Source organism: Suricata suricatta, chromosome 9, assembly GCF_006229205.1.
Source record: "Suricata suricatta isolate VVHF042 chromosome 9, meerkat_22Aug2017_6uvM2_HiC, whole genome shotgun sequence".
NCBI classification, from domain to species: domain Eukaryota; kingdom Metazoa; phylum Chordata; class Mammalia; order Carnivora; family Herpestidae; genus Suricata; species Suricata suricatta.
In genome coordinates, this window is record NC_043708.1 from 88,311,546 (window position 1) to 88,331,826 (window position 20,281).

Genomic DNA, 20,281 nt, shown 5'->3' on the forward strand with positions numbered 1-20,281 from the left:
CTCCAGGAATGCTTCAAAGCAGATCAAGAAGGTGATCTTAGAAGTGAAAAATATTTAAACCCTGAATTTCAAACCAAATGGACAAGATTTTCAACACTATTTTCTGAGAAATATTCTTAAAACATTTAAAAGCTATTCCACAGAATTATACATTATTGAATTACTCGACCAAATGTAAAGTATACTGTTTGAAGCCACTGTGGTCTTGCGCCAGAACTAATATTTACACAGTAATATTTAAGAGGTAGAATATGTAACTTTTATTACCAAAAAAGAACGTGTACTTCCAGTCAAAACTCCTTGACACCTGAGTCTTACAGCATCTTGTGACTTCCTGCATTAATAGTGGACTCTCAGTGTTAACTCGTGGAACTTCAAATTATAGATAGACATCTTCTGCCACACTTCTAGTAACCTGTTTTCCACCACCAGTTAGTACAAGCTCACGGAATTTGTCATTTTTAGTATTAGTTTTAAGAAAAAGAGTACTGAAAAGACTCATAATACTACCAACTACATTAACATATGGCAAAACCAAATGAATTTGCATTTTCCCTATCATTGCTCTATTTCTTGGTTGACATGTAACTGAAATTTTTAAATTATCCTCAAAGTGTTATTAAGATGCATAAAAATTTAGTAGTGTAGTGAACGGATTGGGAAACATTGTTAGAATGTTAAAACATTTTAACAATTAGATATTCAACAGCACTAATATGCCATTAATACTGTAATGAAGCATGCAAAAACTTCTGACAACCTCCTGGGATGATTAAACCTTCTAGATTACTTGTATAATCTCTAAATTCACAGAATAAAATAATGTCCAATAAAACAACTTTTATCAATGTATTTAAAAATATATGGGATTTTAAAATATCCTATTCCCAAAATTAAAAAGCAAAACGTAATTCCTCCAGATCATTTTGTAACTTTGGACACAAAGTTCTCTTCCCCGAGAAACTGCGTCATGACAAAGAAGTGATTGGTACACTGGAAATTCTTCAGAAATCAGTGATAAAATAATGGAAACTGGAAAAAAATCTTATTGGATGGGAGTGAGATATTGTATTTCCACCTGTATGTACTCTCACATGTATAGGTATAAACACACACACACTAGTACTGGCCAGCCATTCAGGTGGAAATCCTGACGAGGGTTTAAATATCCTAGCCAAGAGGAAACAAAGTTGGCCCCAGAGAGTAAGTTAAGTATCTAAGAAATTATTTTTTTGCCTATCACAGGGTTTTAAAGTAATAGTTGGCATCTACTTCTGATGCCATGATTTGATGACATAGGATTTTCAATTATTCCATCAGGTTTTAAAATATCATGACACTAAAGAAGCAAAACACACATTGGTTTTTTAGAGAATCACACATTGGTTTCTTTTGGGACATGATCTAAGTTAAATATTTTCAAGATTCAAAACAAACTGACACTGAATTTTTGAGAAATATTCAGAATCAGTGATTTAGTCATTGATAGTTGTTTTGTATGCCTATCATTATAAAACTTAAAATTCTCCAAATGATATTATTCTAACCTGCCTTGAAATTCTAAAAGCGAAACCTTTTCAAATCTCATTTGAAATGATGGAGAGAAGTAAACAAAATTTTTAAATCATTGACTAATCCATGCTATTAAGGGCACACACTAGCTAAAAGATAGATAGTAAAATTTTGTAATCTTGAATTAATAGAATTTGATATACTTGCATTCAAAATTAAGAATCTATGATGTCCACATTAAAGTGGTTCTTACAAATGAACCATATTTATAATTCTTTGAAAATAACAGAATGCTCTTGTGAGGAATAAGAAGAACCTAAAACAGACACAGTTAAAACCTCCATAAAAAGTTGTTTTGATTTTGGTCACACAAATGAAGACCAAAGTCCTTGAGATTCAAGTTCTGAATCTAACACCCAGAATCTTATTCTATGTATCTGGACAGTAGTCTTAAACACTATGAAACTAAAAGCTAAAAGTCAATTCCTTCTGTATTTTGTTAAAACATCTCAGTTCAAAATCATATTTTATAAATCCCATATAAAGAATGAAATCAATCGCATATAAAGAATCAAATTCCTAGCTTTACTGTTTTTCAAGTGCAAGTTTCACTTTAAAGACTGAATCAAATGAAAACTTCTCACTTACTTAAAACAATAACTAAAATATTTAAAAACAAATTATTTTTAAAAAAGTCTTGGTAACTAAATAGTTTGAGGATCTCTGAGTCCATTAAAGGTAAGAGGGAATCTATTAGGCAAAGATGTTTTATCCTATGGACTAAACTAACAAGTGGTCCTGACAAACAACATCTGATTTGTATACTGACTAGACAGCCTCATCCCCATCCCCAGTCCAAAAGAGAAGTTTACATACCTGTGTTTACTCAAGAGTTATAGATTAGTGATTAAAAAAGAAAATTAAATACTTAGTACCTACACACTCACTTCATCCTTGAAAGAAAAAAAGTTGTGTTAAGGGTACCTGGCTGGCTCAGTTGGTAGAACATGCAAATCTCGATCTCAAGGGTCATGAATTTGACCCCCACGTTAGGCATAGAGATTACTTTAAAAAAATTATTAAGAGCCAGAGCAGGGGAAACCCAATTCTTGTAGCAGTTACCTATTCCCCTCAAATAGCAGTCCAAAGTTTTCCGTGGAATGAGTTTTTCTAGATATAGGGGTAAAAGAAAAAAGAGATAAACACATTACAATATGATGTAAACTATTTTGTTACTACAATTTTCACAGAAGGGAAGATTTAATCAGCAATTTAAAATGCTAAAAATATGCCAATTTAATTTTTACTTCCCTTAAATTTAGTTATATTTTGATAAGCAATCTCAAAAAAAGATTCAACTCCTTAAGATGCACAAGAACACAAAACATGTTTAATGGGAAAAAATAAAAAGCTTTAAGTTAGTCAGACTGTTAAATGTATCAAAAGCCTGTGTTCTAAAACAAATGTGGCAAATAACTTTAAAAGAAGAACTAGTATTTTGGGAATATTAAAGTCTATGTGATATATACAATTACATTAAAGATTATGGTATAACTTCAGATACTGTTTTATGCTTAGCTCAGTTTCCCAAAAAATATTAAGTGCATGCTTTCTCTCTAGAAACTGGGAGATGCACCACTGTCATGGGGCAAAGAGGTCACAGGTGAACCGGGCACTGTGAAAAGTGAAATAAAGGTTAAATCATATCATTCAAATCCTTTAAATTCTAATTCCATCAACTCAGAGCTAAGCAGGGCCTTTTCCCACAGTTACCACATGCATACATAGTTGAATACAGGCACAGAAACTTGTCATTTTTATTTGGGTAACAAAGGGTCTCCAAATTATATTGAAAAATAAGTCCTAATTATTATCACTCCTGTAAAAAAAAATTTAGCACATTTTCCACAAATGATTTATGTAAAAGAGAAGAAAATACACATAACTTTATAATATCTTAAACTTTTTTATTCCCTATCAGAGACATTTGTCTTCCGTTTGCTTTCAATTTTCTACAATTTCCAACTTGCACCTGTATTTTAATACTGCTTTTATCTGCTAAAGACATTAACTGATCGCTTTCCTAAATCTAAGTAAGGATTATATAGTTTTAGTATAAATATATATCACATATTTTCGTAAAATTTTGACAAAACCGAATAAGCATGCCTTGTTTTAAGTCCATGCTCTTTCCACTGTTTATAAAATCTGATTTAATGATCAAAAATTCTTGTTTGTCATTCCTCAGTTATAACAGTCTTCCTTCTGAACTGCCACTCACTTCTTTTTACATAATAACAAGCAATAGAAAAACCAAAGAAATTATCTTAATCTTAGTTCTTCCTTTTGACACTATAAAATAATGTGTTTTTTTTAATGAAACAAATACATCCAAAACTCAATACATTCAAATGAGCTGCGTCTCCTTTAAGGTGGGCACCTTGGAAGGCCACAGTTCATTATCCTAACTATACTACCACTGCTCGAAACACCTTAAAAACTCTTTTGGGATTGCCTTCAAAACCAGTTACATACCTTCTCCTATTTCCTCAAAGACAGATTAATTTCTGGAGACTGTCCAAAGTCATTTGGTGCCAAATAATGGTAACTATAAAAAAAAATACTTTTTTGTTTTCTTAAACACTGTATATCATAGTGTGTATGACTTTAATTAGCTCTGAATGCAATTCTAAAAGAGCAAAACCCATGAGGTTTTGAGCAATGGTAGACTGCTGGAATTAGGAAATAATTTTCCAGCATGATCACTATACAGGGTAACATTCATTTAGCTGTCTATGTTCTGGCATATTTGTTTAAAGTGAACATTCTGAGAGTTAGAATTTATTTTTAAAAAGGAATATCATTCTTAAGAAAAAAAAGAATTTTATTCCTTTAAAGCATCACTGTCAAAGTAATTACTACACAAGTGTTTTGTTAGAAACTAGTTCTCCTTACTTTATCAAATAATAAAGACTTTAAAAAGCTTAAAAGCAAATAATCAACTTATTTGCTCCCAGGCTTTTTAAAAATCATGAACAGAAGATAAAATAATTTGACATTTCTAAGGTACTAAAAAACAAAACAAAAACCCCAAATGTAATAAAAACACGTCAAGAACCAAACTACAATTTCTGAGCTGCACTGTTTATTTTGCTGCTTGAAACCTAAGTGACAGTATGCCACCATAATTATGGGGTTTCATCTAAACCTTTACTACACTGCAGGTACAGAAATATACGGACACATTTTTGGAGAATTGACATTTTGCAAAATGCAGCAAACATTTTAATTTATACATGAGAAAAGGAAGTGTTCAAAAGGGTATGCATTTCAAGTTATTGCAGGTTATTTGTGAGAGAATTTCTGCAGGTAAAACATGTTTAAATTTAACCAACAGTAACATGTCAGTGTATTTAAAATCATGACAAATATCTTCTCTCTGGTCATGTTGCCCATGACAAATTACTATGCTGTTGTATGTTTAGGGCAAGATGTCAATACAGCATAAATCCCATGGCATTTTGGTTTTCTTCTGGAGATTAAAGCTGTTTTTCTTGGGATAAATGCAGCAGCAAAACACAAACCAGTTGATCAAAAAAAGCACTTCTGCCATAACTCCAATAATTTTCAGGACACATCAACCGACAGTAGTTTTGCCATTCCCAGTTCTTTTAAGGATTACATCTCTGCACTGTTGCATTAAGTACGTCTGTAAAAGCTTGTTCTCTGTTAAGCCAGTTTACTGACTACAGCCTGATTGAGAGAATTGAGCTGGTTGGTCCATTTATCTAGTGCAGTATACCGGGCACCACCCCTCTTCTGATGATCCAATTCAAGGAGTTGGTTGACTTGATCAATTCGGCCATGAATAGTGCTGGAAATAAATAAAGAGAAGACATGTCTCAAAACCGCATTCACTAAGTTTATCTTTTGTACTAATGTGTCATAAAATATTTACAATATCCATAAATGTAAAAGAAAAAAGTGCTGCCTACATTAAATGATTGAATTCAGGAGTAGTTATATCATTCATTACCTTATTAAAATTCTAGACAGAAAGTAGATTTCAGCTACCTTTCATCAGTTTCACTAAAAGAACCAACAAGCAGAGACTTACTTACTTATTAATCAATAGCAAATGTAACTTAAGAAGCTTTAAGTACCATACTGCTTTTAAGAAAAATATGATTTCAAAACCATTACATACCACACTTTCTACTTTAAAAACATAAAAAAACAGTATTCATCAAAAAATGCTAGCTGTATGTGGATCATGTGTTAAATGAGAAATCTTTTTCTTTTTTAAGATGTTTATTTTGAGAGAGAGAGAGAGAGAGAGAGTGTGTGTGTGTGTGTATGCACACGTGCAGGGGAGGGGCAGAGGAAGAGGGGGGAAGAAATCCAAGAAGGCTTGGTGCTGTCAGTGCAGAGCCCAATGCAGGGCCTGAACTCACAAACCATGACTGCGTGTGGCCAAAATCAAGAGTCAGATGCTCAAACTAATGAGCCACCCAGGCATACCTGAGGAATCTTTCTAAAAACATTTAAAGCTTTTTCATAGATCAAGGGCTTAATATGCTCATTAATTTACAAAAAAAACCACCATGCATACATATGTGTCTCTTTTAACAGAAAATAATACCCAGAAGGCGCTTTTTATGAAAAATCAAGATTTCCACTCTGACTTTTGCTCCCATTATTCAAATGTCATAGTCCTAAACATTGTGCGATAAGAAACAGCCAAGTACTTACTTATCCAATATGCACTGCACCAGCAAGCTCTCCACATCAGCTACATCTATGTTTAACTCCTAAGACAAAAGACTCATTATAATCCTACTAATTAACTTAAAGACTTCATGATAATTATTATTTTGATTTTAAATTCATTCTCACCACTTAAAAAGGAGATTTAGTGAAAAGAAAATGTAAAACAAATTTCATTACCACTTCAAAATATTTCTGAGAACAAAGGTCTAATAAAATTTAACTTTGTAATTTTTAAAGCATATTCCTACTATAATCTTACTTTGGTTGAGTTAACACTGCATCATTATATACTTTAGCCACTACTCTTTCTTCTACAATGTTCTCTGAGCCTGAAGAAATCTTTAAAAAGAACTGTAATGATTCCTTACTGTAATGATTCTCTTTACTGTTAACTCAATTTATGGCAAAGAAATACGGAAAAATTTACATTAAAAGGAAAGTCCTTAAGTTGTGCTATATTTTGAAAATCCACTATTATAAAATGTTACCAATAATCATTTTTTAAATGGAAGATAGGTACACTGCACTTATAAACTAAAAATTGTAAATATTAAGATTTATGAATATAAGTACCTTAGAAATAAAGGGAATATGTATTCTTGTGTAAGGCTTAATTAATTTTATGAGCACTTGTGTTCTGATGTTTCGCAAAAGCTCTGAAAGAAAAGACAAAAATGAAAACAATAAATTTTTATTTAATAGTTTGTATTATATCTTCATGAATCATTATGTACTTCTAAATCACATTCATTAACTGTTTTATTTATCTTCTTAAAACATATCTTTCTGCCTGACAAGAACAGAAGGTATTTGGGTTTTATTTGTTCAGGAAGTTCTAGGCCCGACATGGGGCTCAAACTCATCACCCTGAGATCAAGAGCAACATGCTTTACCGAATGTGCCAGCCAGGCATCCCAGACATAAGGTATTTGGATCTAAAAATATTTGGTTCAATAAATGCACAGGAATATTAGAGGCTGCTTTTCCCCTATTTTTTCTCGTTCCCACCTCCCTGGTTTTGTTTATGTTGTGACGCTATCTAAAATATTCTCTTGCTTTCTCAGTAATATGCCACACGGCTCATCACTTCCTCTGTAGTTAACATATTTTTCAAGAGGCTCTGATTCACACCAGCCAAGTCTCTTATTTTATGCTGTCTCAAAATCTACAGTATTATATTTTATAAAATGATCCTGCAAATTTCTCCAGTTTCTTCACAGACACGTGTCTTTAAAAACAAACAGACAAACAAACAAACTAGACTGGAGTTCATGCACAAGGCTTCTAAACTTTTCTATATCACCAAGTGTAGTATCATTCTAGCTTCATACAACAACTTTTAAAATGTCTGTTGAATGAAAGAGAAAGGAAGGTGGGGAAAAAAGAACATTACTTCCAAAGTATTCTTCGGATTTTCCTCATGCATCTGGAATTTAAGTATTTGAATGAGTTGTTCCAAATGGTCATTTAAAAACCCTCAAATAGCTCCATAACAGGTGGGAACACTGGAGGTACAAAAGAGGCCCCAGAACAAGGAATGATTTTTGTCTTTGTTAATCCAACAGAATAAAAAATCTTATACGCTTACTTGTACAACATTATCCTACTCTTCAAAGTTAATGCATCAAGGCTATCATCTATAGCGGACTGTGTTTAAAAGCTTTTGTTACGTGTTGAAAACAAATCCCAAGAATTAACTTTGATACTGATACTAAGTATCAGTAATCAACATGCAACAACATCTAAATTAGAATAAAAAGGTAAAAGGGACAGCCACCTTTAATGAAATGGACACTATATAAGAACTTGATTATGTTCTTCAATAGCATGAAACTGGTGAATGATTTCTTTTAAACAGCTTTATAATGTTAAATAATACCCTATTCTATGATACCATTTAGAAGCAGTTCTATACTGGCAATACACAGAAGAAAACTGGGTTGATTCCATGCATTTCCATTAAGAAGTTTGACATGGCACAGAAGGTAACTGAATTCACTTAGTAGAAGGAAATATACCTTCAATGTGTTCCCTAATGAAAGGATCATCCATGATGTTGCTGTGATTTGTTTTCAGAATCTTCTCAAATTCAGTGATGTCATTATTCTGATAGGCACTAACAGAAAAAGAAAGGTATAAATATATGTTGTCAAGCATGAGGAAGTCATGTATTAAATCAGATTATCCAAAGAGTCTGTTCTTGATTTTTATATGCAAAAATCTAAATTACAGTTTCTGCCATAGAAATCAGAGTTAAAAACACACAAATCCTTCTGCAAACAAAATGAATTTCTTTTTTATTAATGTTTTTGGTTTTATAAAGGGAAGATTAAATAAATCTTTTAGGGTCATATTCTATATTTAATATATAGTTCATTAAAATCTCAAAATCTTAACACTGTTAAAAATGGACAAGTTTAAAAGCCGTTTAATTATGCTTGATACTTTTAAAATAAATGGTGGATTTAGCATTTAATCCCTAAGAAAACAGGTCGGCATACTACTGTATGGAGGAGTCTGATCTTGTCCTTGAAGTACGACAGGGTATCCTCTCTGAAGATTACTCAGAAACACAGCTTCCTAATTTTTATCTTCTAAAAAGCAACTGCTACGACTCTGCAAAGGGAATATTTGATTCTGGATTTTCTCTAGCCAGAGTTCCCCTGAGTTATACAGCAGAAACGCCAGTGGCAGGTGTTTAGTGTCAAATGGGACACACACACTAAGCAAGAGTGGTGGACCCAGCTGCAGAAGGCCAAAGGCTGATTTATGTTCCTAATTCTCTGCAGTGTCCAGGACCTACTCCTAAAATAATCCTGTAGGGCACTACGGGGATGGCTGAGGGTGCTGAGAAGGAAGAAGCCATCCTTCCGGATACGGCCCCACTGTCTGCCTTATAGGTAAGACCTATCGGCAGCCGTTCTGCACGCCCTCTGCTGTGCCTCCACCTGCTGGGCTGCAATGTAACTTCACTTTAGGAGCAGGTGACTCAAGTGCTTCAACAGGAATTATTTTCCTCTAGTCTGCTGGCAACTGACTAGGAAGATAAAATTAGGCAGCATTACTTTCTCACCTACCCCAAATACATTATCATAATATGCTACAGGAGGATATATTCACGACGTGTAACACTTGCACATGTACAGATTTTAACCAAGAGACATTCTTCCACTACTTAAGTGCCTTTAAAAAAAAATCTTATACAAAGTGTGGGACACACCACAGGCCACTTACTTGGGTCAAAATTTTCCATTAAAATAAGTTTCTGAGTTCTAATATAGAGATTAAGCTGTATTAGTACACAGGAGTAAATTGTATGATATAGTAAACATATAAATATAGCTATTACTTTTTAAAGCGCCAATAAGTCAGTCCTTTAATCCATTTTAATGTTTTAACCAATTTAATTTAGATGAAATATTAATGTTTAGGGCAAAATTCTGCCACAATATTTCTTTTTTTTTTTTTTTAATATGTAAGACCATAAATTCCTTTTGATTAAACATCATTCCCTGCACATGCATGCCAAGTATCCATAGCATGCTTGGTGTCATTCTTCCAATATTTCTCTAAGAGTTTTAAAAGCTTAAACTACTGCTAGCATTTTAACTTAAAAACATTTTTCTAAAGTATTTTCAGGTGAATCTCTAACCAAATCATGTTGATGGAATAAACGATTTGAAATACAGATGGAGAAATCTCCTTTCATAACTAAAATCAACTTAATTCAATATGTATTAAAAAGACTAAATGAACAATAAAAATAAATTGATTTTTTATGTTGCAATTTAGAGTTCTTATCTCCTAACTACTCATAGTCCCCTTAAAAATAAAATCATCCTTATTTTTTACAGCTACAATTACAGTTTCCTTAAACAAATAAACCTAGTAATTTGTAAAACTCATAGCCAAAATGAGGACATTTTACATAGGAAATTAAACAATATCATGTAATAAGCTATTTTCTCCAAGTATATAAAATTTATATATGGGTGACTCATCATTTATAGTATAACAGTACTTTTAAATCAAAAAAGACTTTTGAAAGAATGTCTGATCACTTAAAAGGCAAAAGATTTATACGATCTGAAGAGAAACCGGAGTATGATCACTTAAATTATCCACATACATGTGCAAGAAAGCACACCCTACCCTATGTCCTAATCTTACTGTGTTGGTAAACTCTAAATCTACAATTTTTTAGATTTAGATTTTGCACAATCTAAAACAAAAGACTTGATGAAACCTAGGCTCCATATGTTCCCAGCCCAGAGGAAAATTTTTCTTGCTCACTGATTTAATTTTATTTAATATTAATTGATCATAGCAGGTTTTTCAGTTGCTGACCACCATAGAAGTCGTCAATAAATTCTTATTTATCATTATGAGCCCTCTGCTCTTCATCTCAAAATGATCTGAGGTAAACTTTTTAGGTGATTTTTTTCTTGTCAATTGAGAAACTATGTGAATAAACTTGCTGAAAATTTCTGACTTAGGTGGATCAATTCATAAGTCATTTTGAATTAAGGTGGGATGAAACAGCAAACACTGTGAAATTGTTTGAAAATAGCTATAATCAATCTTCTACTGAAAATAGCATACACATAAAACATGAAGGTAATAAGGAAAAAAAAAAAGCAGCCAATACTATACTTCATAAAATCTTGTGACTAACAGAAACAGAATAAGTTATTTTAAGGGATAAAAAATTTCATAAACTTTAGAATATTTCAATCCAAAATACAAACGAGAAACTTGGAACATTTTGAATTCTCAAAATATCTCTCCCTCTTTCCCCTCTATTCACTGACTTAAGGAAATTCACCTTAACTGAGAGATATAATCTTACCTTACTAAATTCGTCATTGCTAGAATTTCTGGGTCATTTTTGTACGGTTTGGCCTAAACACAGTTAAGAAAAAAACAATTAACACAAATAAAGAGTAAGATTTATTTCCACAAAAGATAACTGACAGAAATGAATGCTTAGAGCACACGCATACTTCCTGTGAGTCAAATGGATTTATTCCCGATTTCATTAGCATATTTGCTAACACCAAATATTTTAAGCAAGTGGTTCGTCTTGGACTTCCCGATTCATCATAATTCTTAAAGGCTTCAAAAAAATCAGTGTGTGCCTTTTCAAATTCACCTTCTCTCAAGTGCATTTTACCACCACATTCTGCAAATAAAATAGGATAAAAGAAGGCATTTTCAGTTCTGTAGTAAGATTGAAGAGTTGATAAAAAAATCACATGAAAACTGTGATAGTGGCTTTCCAGGCTTTTTAATTCTATAGTCTGAATAGTACTGGCCCCAGGATGCTTACTTTCTAAAACACAAGCTCGTCGTTAAACATCAAACAAACATTTGCAAATCTTTATTCTCAGTTGAGGCAGAAGGTAATTTTATATATATCATTACAGTTCAAGAAAAGAACTTCTAATGGTAAATTTTCTATTAGTAATATTTCACTGATGTAAAATTTTAAAAGACAAAAATTCGTCCTAATGTCTTTCTACAACTAGATCATTTCACTGATTTAACTACTTCGCCATTTATTTTCACAATAACAGGAACAAACTTCTGAGTCATTCAGTCATATACAATGACAACTTGGGATCTTCCTGTGACACTGGCCACCCTTCTCTGAACAAAACTTGCCTCTGATGACTCCCATGATCAGTGGATGAGGGATGGCAGACTTGATATGAAGTGACTGTTCATAGAGTGCTTTCAGTTTTTTGTTATTCTTCTGTGCCGTGTACATCTGAATTTCCAAAGCATATATTTCTAATAACTGTGTACCTTTTTTCAGGTCATCTTCTCCATCATCAGTCTAGGAAAGCAAATAACGAACTTTAGTCAAAATAGAATTCAATGTCAATCTAGATACTTTTATTTGAGTTAGCCTGGGATCCTTACATTTATAATATGAATTTTGTATGAAAATCCCCTACAAAGTTTGAGATCTAGAACACCAAGAACACTAACTTTAATAGCCAAAAAGGAAGGCACACATCCTTTAGATTTTCTAGTCATTAAATAAGGAGTAAGTAACCAAAAGAAGTATTTTTTTTAAACATATAAGGTATTATAATGTTTGTTTCTATCTAGAAGGTTCTTTATGGTCTTCCCCAAATCTTCACTACTTTATATTCACTGATTTTTATTACAAAGCACTTTTAAGTGCCTTCCTGGTGACAGGCACTGGGTCTGCCTCGGAAAAATGTAAAGTTACATAAGCCAGCGTTCCGAGCCCCCCAAAGTTTACAGACGATTACTCTGTCAATAGATTAATTACAATATAAATGATGATTCTAGTTGAAGCATGACCCAAGTGGCCAGAAGAATGGAAGAGAAAGGGACTAAGTCTGCTGAGGGATGTCAGAAGAATAACAAAGGTCCAACTTTGAAAAATGATCAAAAGCCCACAAAATGCAGGCTATGAAAAACAGCATACAGGCAATAGGTAATCATAAATATCAAGCTCTGACATATGGAAAGCTAAAATTTATTATTTGGTCTTCCAACTTAATTCTGTTTATTCACTAATGAATTATAGCTAAAGTAAAATAGATGATATGCAAGACACAATCTGTACATGTAGGTTATCTTAGGGGCACTTGTATGGCTCGGTCAGTTCAGTGCCTGACTCTTGATTATGGCTTGGGTCTCACATCTGTGGGATGGAGCCCCACATTGTGCTGTCAGCATAGAACCTGCCATGGGATTCTGTCTCCCCCTCCCCTTTTTGCATGCTCTTTCAAAAAAACAAACAAAACAAACAAAAAACAATTAAAACCCCCCCACAGATTATCATACATCTCTGCTATGCTGTTACTTAGAATCAGATAGAAGACCCACCTCCATTCAGAAATGGTTTCTCTATCATTTCTACTTCACATGGAATTGAACTCACAGTTGTTTACATATTAGACTAAACTTTCTCAAGAATGTGTACATAAGAAACCAATCATAAATAACTGTTTTATGAAGCAAAACTATTATGACAAAACTTTTAAAAAATAACCTAAAAAATTAATGAAAATATACACAAGTGATTAATTTAGAAAACTTTCCTGATCAACTCTGCTCCCATTCACAGAAAGGGCATATGTAATTAAAATAATAGTACAAGGCACTGAAGGAGCTTAAAAATATTTAAAACAGTATTTTCACATAAACTTTAAACTAATACCAATAACTTACTGATCACAAAAAACACACAAATTATAGCTAAAGTTAAAAATTATAGAAGTGCACTGCTCAGAACATGTGGCTATTCAAATTTAAATTAAGCAAAATTAAAAACTCAGTCACATTTAACTGCCTGGTGACAGGTAGCTGATGCTATCACACTGGACAGTATAGAAACAGAATGTTTCTAGCATCACATGAAGTTCACATGGACAGTTGTTACAAAAGATTCATATATTATAAACTGGAATATATCATTATTATGTAGGTCTTTAATATTCTTTTCTAATTTTCACAGGGTCTTATTCTTATCTTATTCTTAGTAAGTATTAATGACTAAATTATTCATTTACTGATACCTGTATCTCATTCCACAAACACAATGACAAATTAGGATTAAAACAGGAAGAAATTTAATACTCAGAAAAAATGAGCTTTTTAGGGGCGTATGGCTAGTTTGGTCAGTGACGCGTCCAATTCTTTGTTTTGGCCCAGGTCATGATCTCTTGGCTGTGAGACTGTGTGCAGCCGGCTTGGGATTCTCTCTCTCTCTCTCTCTCTCTCTCTCTGTCTCTGTCCCTCTTCTTCTGCCCCTCCCCAGCTCATACACACATGCTCACTCTCTCTCAAAATAAATTAACTTTATGTTTTTTATTATTTTTGAGAGACAGAGAGAGACACCGCGAGCAGGGAAGGGTCAGAGAGAGGGATAGATACAGAATCTGAAGCAGGTTCCAGGCTCTGAGCTAGCAGTCAGCACAGAGCCCGACATGGGGCTTGAACCCACAAACCATGAGATCATGACCTGAGCCAAAGCCAGATGCTCAACTGACGGAGCCACCCAACTGCCCCAATAAACATTTCTTTAATGAGCTTTTTGGTATCTTGTTTACCAAATTTTATTTTTGGGATGATGCTTGAACAAAAACATCCCAAAACCAGTATTTCAAATACAATTTTTTGATGCTTTTTTATTATGAAGAACTATTAAGAAAAAGAGAATGCTACCTGGCAGGACTGATGTAACTGGCGTAATATTTTTTGAAGCTTTCCATATTCTTCTCGTTCTAAATATAACTTCCCAAGCTGTAAAAGAACATACTTATTGAAATTAAAAGATTTCAATAGGAAAAGGTATGAATCTTTAGGAGAGTTTATTAAGGATACCCTCCCACTCTTCAAAAATAAAATGTAATTGTTACCTTTGTGTTTGTCTTAAACCACAGTCTATCATTCTTAGCATCTTTCAAAGCTTCCAGTGTTGTTTCATAGAATTCCTGCAGTAAATCCATCTGACATAAAAAATCAGAATTCTATAATTGTAAACAGCAAATTTGTACCTGTTAATAAAGTTAATTTGAGCAAACTAAAAGTGCATCTTTGAACTAATAATACACAAGATACACTATCTGTTTCCGAATGTCTGTGACCGTCTGCTATTTAACAAAACCTTCGCAACACAGAAACCAAATTTATAAAAAGGGTCAAGTTCTGTTTTTAATGTGAGTTTTTAAAAACTAAAGCCCAGAAAATATCTAATGCTTTAATAGTATAGGTTTGTCCTTTCCAATCTAATAACTCACTTTATATTGATGGAAGTGAATGGCATGCACACTGAACTAGCTGTACTATTGTTAATATTGTGTATCTTATTCACTAAATGCTCATTTGGTACCTACCACATGGCAAACACTAGGCAAACAGCTAAAGAAACAAAGAAAAATAAGATTCCCTCAAAAATTCCTCTCTAAATGTAACTAATTAAGTAACTGAACTACATGCTCGTAAGTTACTAGTAAACTGCTGAAGCCGGGTAGAAGGAAAAATTTAGCACAATTTTAGCTATGTCTAAACACCATTAATTCACGAGTCTGAGTGTAACATATTTTCTTAGAACTCATTCTTTGTTTTGCATTCTGATAAGCTCCCCTACCCCCCCTCTCCTCCCCACACTGAGCTCTGCCTTTGTTTGAATACTGATTCTCTAGATCTCTACTTAACAGGATCAAGAAGTAAGGGGCCATGAGGATGGGAAAAGGCTGCCTATTTATTCATGACTGCTGATGGCCCACGGAATAAGCTGAGTACCCTCCACCCAACACGTATTCTTACCTTCCAAAGGCAAACTGCTTACATATACTAGCATGAAGAAATACTCAATCTTTAAAAGTAACCCCCCCACCAACATCCGGCATAATAAACAGTGTACCAAAAATGTTTTGAGACTTGTTTTTAAAACCCAGAAAATATTTTCTCACTCAAGAAAATCCCTTTGATATATAACAACTAGAATTAGTGCCATTAGTGCTATTGTTTTAATAAAACACACACAGTTGACCCCTGAACAACATGGGTTTGAACTAGGAGTACACATACATGTGGATTTTTTGGATACAGTACCCATAAATGTACAGTACCATATGAATCTTCTCTTCCTTATAATTTTCTCCACAAAATTATTTTCCTCTAGTTTACTTTAGTGTAAGAATACACTATATACTTAACATACAAAATATGTTAATCAACTATCAATCAGTAGTTTAGTTTTTGAGGGGTAAGTTCCATGCAGATTTTGAACTGTGAGGGGAGAGGGGGAAAGGGGCTGGCACTCTAACCTCTGTGTTGTTCGAGGGTCAATTTTAAGTTTATTTTTCTCTATCTCCATTACATATATTTTAGATATAAAGCATAAAAGTAATAAACTACCTCAAAAAATAAAAATGACATTGAGTAGAAAAGAAATGAAAGAGATTCTAAGATGAGTATTTTTTAAATTATGAACACAAAAAGTATCAGTGTTTTAAGAAATCCTAAATGACAGAGAATACTTCTTGAGCTAAATACCATGGTTTAAGAAAGCTGAAACTTGGGACTATGTTGCTTAAAAGAATATGAACAAACAATCCAATTAAAAATTCCCTTAGCAGTAAAATAAAACCATCACTGCTCTTCTTAATAACCTAAATTTAGAATAACAAAAGCACTATCATTTCCAAGGTCCACTGCAGTTTCTTCATCATTAACTGTTCCTTTCATCATCTATCCTCCACCCATTCTTTATAAAAGCATTTAGTCCTAAACACCTAATGGTAAGGCCAAGTACTAGTATGAGTACAGGGTCTCCTCTCAAGGATCTGTAGTTAATCAAATCTACACAAATCTAACTAAAGTGATGACGGATGAAAGGAACTATGATAGTAATTGTATGGGAGTTTACGCCTGCAGAAGTTGTGTGCAGATTACGTTAGTATCTTAAGATATTATTTGAAGAGATTAAGCTAGTTACTACCTTTTAATATTGTATAATTAGTGCTGTAAGAAAATAGTATAGGGTACATTATTTCTAAAGCACTTTAATGCTGACATAAGTGCTAAGCTAGAATTTCCAGGCCTTATTAAAAACAAAACAAAACAAAACAAAACAAAACAAAACAAAGCCTTTAGTACAAATAATAACACATTGATAAGTACCAAAAGGAACAACCAGAATCTAACCTGTTTAGAAGTAGAGATATAATCAAGAATAGAATTAATGGATTTTTCAGAATAATTTCTTGTGACTGCACTCCGAATATAGGTCAATAGTTGTTTATATCTGTTCATCATTTCTGGAAAGTTTGTCTATGAGGGAAGAAAAATGCATTATTAGATATCCATTTACGTACAAAAATGTCCATATAATTAGGATAAAGTATGTATGACAGAAACACTATAAATATTTTAGCTTGATTTGAAATTTCTAGATCAGACACATGAACCAAATTTATGAAGTTAGCCTATGAAAAAGTACAACTTACAAACTTTCAAAATTTCAGATATGTTCTCATTGCACATTTATTGAAATCGTAAGAACTACTACAATATTCACAAACCAAAAAATATAAATAAGTCCAACTTTTCAAATGCCTTGGGTCGCAACCAAGCAGATATATACTACATCCTCTTCTGAAGATGCACCCCTTGATGAGAAAGCTCTCCGACAATAACCATGTTTCTTGTCTCCCTTCATTGTTGGTTGGCTCAATGATAAAATGTGAGGTGAAGGAAAGTTTTCAAGCCCAGTACTCATCACACCCAAGACTCTACTCAATAGTTAATACAGCTGATGCTGCTATTTCTTGCAGGACTATCTGCACTACTGTGGTTATTCCAGGAAACATGAGAGATCAGAGGAAATAAGGAACTACCAGTGCAATTTCAAGCACTTAAGTATTTTGGTGGATGGCCTATCATCCTTCAAAGTATACTATGGAAGTCAATTTATGAGTCTAATTTGATAACCTGAATCCACAGTCTCAACAATCTCCAATTGCTGTTAATCCCTCTTTTTACTGGATTCTACTCTACTTTTTTTTTTGACACAGAGAGAGACAGAGCATGAGAGGGGGAGGAGCAGAGAGGGGAGACACAGAACCGGAAGCAGGCTCCAGGCTCTGAGCTAGCTGTCAGCACAGAGCCCGACGCGGGGCTCGAACCCACGAATGTGAGATCTGACCTGAGCCGAAGCCGGAGGCTTAACCGACTGAGCCACCCAGGCGCCCCGCTACTCTACTTTTAATCAGGGATGTAGAACACTGGCAGATAACAATGTTTTTCTTGATTAATGACCACATTAATAGGATGAACAACGATAATGTAATTTTTCTGCTTATAGCTATGTCCTACCCTGGGATACAGCACGAAACAAGAAACCATGAAAAGACTCCCTGAAATCTAAGCAAGAACTGAATTATAAAAAAGAAAACAGTAGTTGGGGTGGGGGGGGGAAAATGGACAGAAGAAGGGAAAAACCTTAATTAATATGTATGTATGTATGTATGTATGTATGATGTGTATATATATATATATATAAAAACTACTTGTACTTCCAAATCTGTCAGTACCATGTAAGGGTAAAGAATAGGTAATATCCTAGTAGTGAGCTGTTAAAACCTAAGTTACAGAACATACCTTATGGCCAAAGGCAAATCAGAAATAGGGTTGTAGCAGAAAGTTAGTTTTTAATTCATTTCTTTAAACCCTAGTAACTTCAAAGCTTATTTTTCAATAATTCTGTTACTGTAATTGAAGACTACCAGAAGATTAGGTAAATTGCAATGGTTAACAGGGCACAGTTGATAACAAACCCTTCTAACTTTTTATTGCTCAAAACCTTCACATGGCAACATGGGTCCTATTCTGAATCCAACTAGAAGATGAAGGGTGGAAGCTCAAGCTACTCTTGTAAAACACAACTTATTCACAGATGCTGTTTGAGCAAATAAAACAGAGAAGGAAGGTAGGCAAAAAACACGAAATACAAATAATCCTTTCCCTTACTTGCTTCCCGTCTTGGCTCAAGGTAAAAATGGTACGATCAAGTCTTATGGCTAGCAAGTATTTAAATGGACTCAAAAACTAAACCACCGCTAGTATGTTAAGAAAACCGATTTCGGAAGCCTAGGTAGCTCACTTGGTTAAGCGTCTGACTTCGGCTCAGGTCATGATCTCGCGGTTCGTGGGTTCGAGCCCTGAGTCAGGCTCTGTGCTGACACCTCAGAGCCTGGAGCCTGTCTTCAGATTATGTAACTCCCTCTCTCTCTGACCCTCCCCTGCTTGCGCTGTCTCTCTCTGTCTCTCAAAAATAAAAAAAGAAAAAAAGAAAACCGATTTCTATAGGGTTTCTTGTGTTATTTCAAATCACAGAATCTTTAAAAAAAATTTTTTTTTAATGTTTATTTTTGATTGAGACAGAGAGTGAAAGCAGGGGAGGGTTAGAGAAAGAAGACACAGAATCTGAAGCAGGCTCCAGGCTCTGAGCTGTCAGCGCAGAGCCCAGTGCAGGGCTCCACCTCACAAGCCCTGAGATCATGACCTGAGCCGAAGTAGGACACTTAACTGACTGAGCCACCCAGGGGTTCCTCAAATTGTAGGATCTTCAGAGTTCATTGAGGTTCTAATGTCACTAAAATTATTTAATCAAAATCTCTATCCCTTCAGACACTATTTACTTCTCCCATATCGTTCTAAGGTCTTAATTTAAATATAGCATGTATTTGTGGTTAATAGTTTCACAAACAATAAACAGAAAGAAAGCACAATGGCTTTGTACAACATATTCTTTTTGAGAATATCAGAACAGAACCTTCTTGAAAGGGTAAACAGCAAGATAGGCATTTTCCTTTTTTAATGATATTTAAAAGCAATTTACAATACACTTACTACTGTTTAAAATGTTTTGAATAGTCTTGATATTTTGGGGGTGAAGAATGAGTTATAATATTTTGTGGGTAGTTTTTGTAAATGTCATGGAGGCTTCTACAACTGAAGGTAGGCGAGGATGCCAGAGTGAGAGTATGACAAGAACAGGATGCAGTAGTAGCGGAGGTTAACTGACAAAGGTAATAGTCAATTCAGGGAGTTCGATTTCAAACAAGTGGGACAGAGAAGTTAACGGTGAGAGGGAGGAGACATACGAGAAATATAGAGACAAGAGAAAAAGAAAGTGGTAACAGATGACCAGCTATCCTTCTGTCTGTCACAGAAGTATTTACCTCTGCTCTCTAAGCTCCACCTTACCTTTTTCTCAAAAGTTCCTCTATCCTTAGTGATTTTAAGCTTTATGCCTGTCACTAGTCCTCTTGTCTATTTTTCCCTCCAACTCTACCCTGCCCTCCTAAAGACTATGAGGGTACAACGTCATGATAGTTCCAGCTCATTTATGACTTCACTCAACAACATATCTGAGTACCTACTGAATGTCAGTCACTACCACAGGTGGTAGGAATGTAACAGCAAATAAAACAAAGTCCTGCTCTCA

General features: G+C 34.0%; 1 protein-coding gene across 4 annotated transcripts in view; it reads right to left on the minus strand.

The window, feature by feature from the left end:
* Positions 1 to 3,458: 3,458 nt before the first annotated feature.
* The window catches only part of COPS2 (COP9 signalosome subunit 2), a 30,392-nt gene continuing 13,569 nt past the window's right edge, over positions 3,459 to 20,281 (minus strand). The window contains exons 4-13 of one of the 4 annotated variants that reach the window (XM_029951785.1): positions 16,978 to 17,103; positions 14,685 to 14,774; positions 14,491 to 14,568; positions 11,947 to 12,121; positions 11,286 to 11,464; positions 11,132 to 11,184; positions 8,301 to 8,398; positions 6,856 to 6,938; positions 6,265 to 6,323; positions 3,459 to 5,386 (exon numbers count right to left, since the gene is read on the minus strand). In XM_029951785.1, coding sequence (XP_029807645.1) covers positions 5,242 to 5,386; positions 6,265 to 6,323; positions 6,856 to 6,938; positions 8,301 to 8,398; positions 11,132 to 11,184; positions 11,286 to 11,464; positions 11,947 to 12,121; positions 14,491 to 14,568; positions 14,685 to 14,774; positions 16,978 to 17,103 — 1,086 coding nt within the window. In that variant the 3' untranslated portion in view covers positions 3,459 to 5,241. Of the gene's footprint in view, positions 5,387 to 6,264; positions 6,324 to 6,855; positions 6,939 to 7,469; positions 7,788 to 8,300; positions 8,399 to 11,131; positions 11,185 to 11,285; positions 11,465 to 11,946; positions 12,122 to 14,490; positions 14,569 to 14,684; positions 14,796 to 16,977; positions 17,104 to 20,281 lie in introns of those variants that run through there. The other 3 variants (XM_029951784.1, XM_029951786.1, XM_029951787.1) reach the window with 3 other exon arrangements.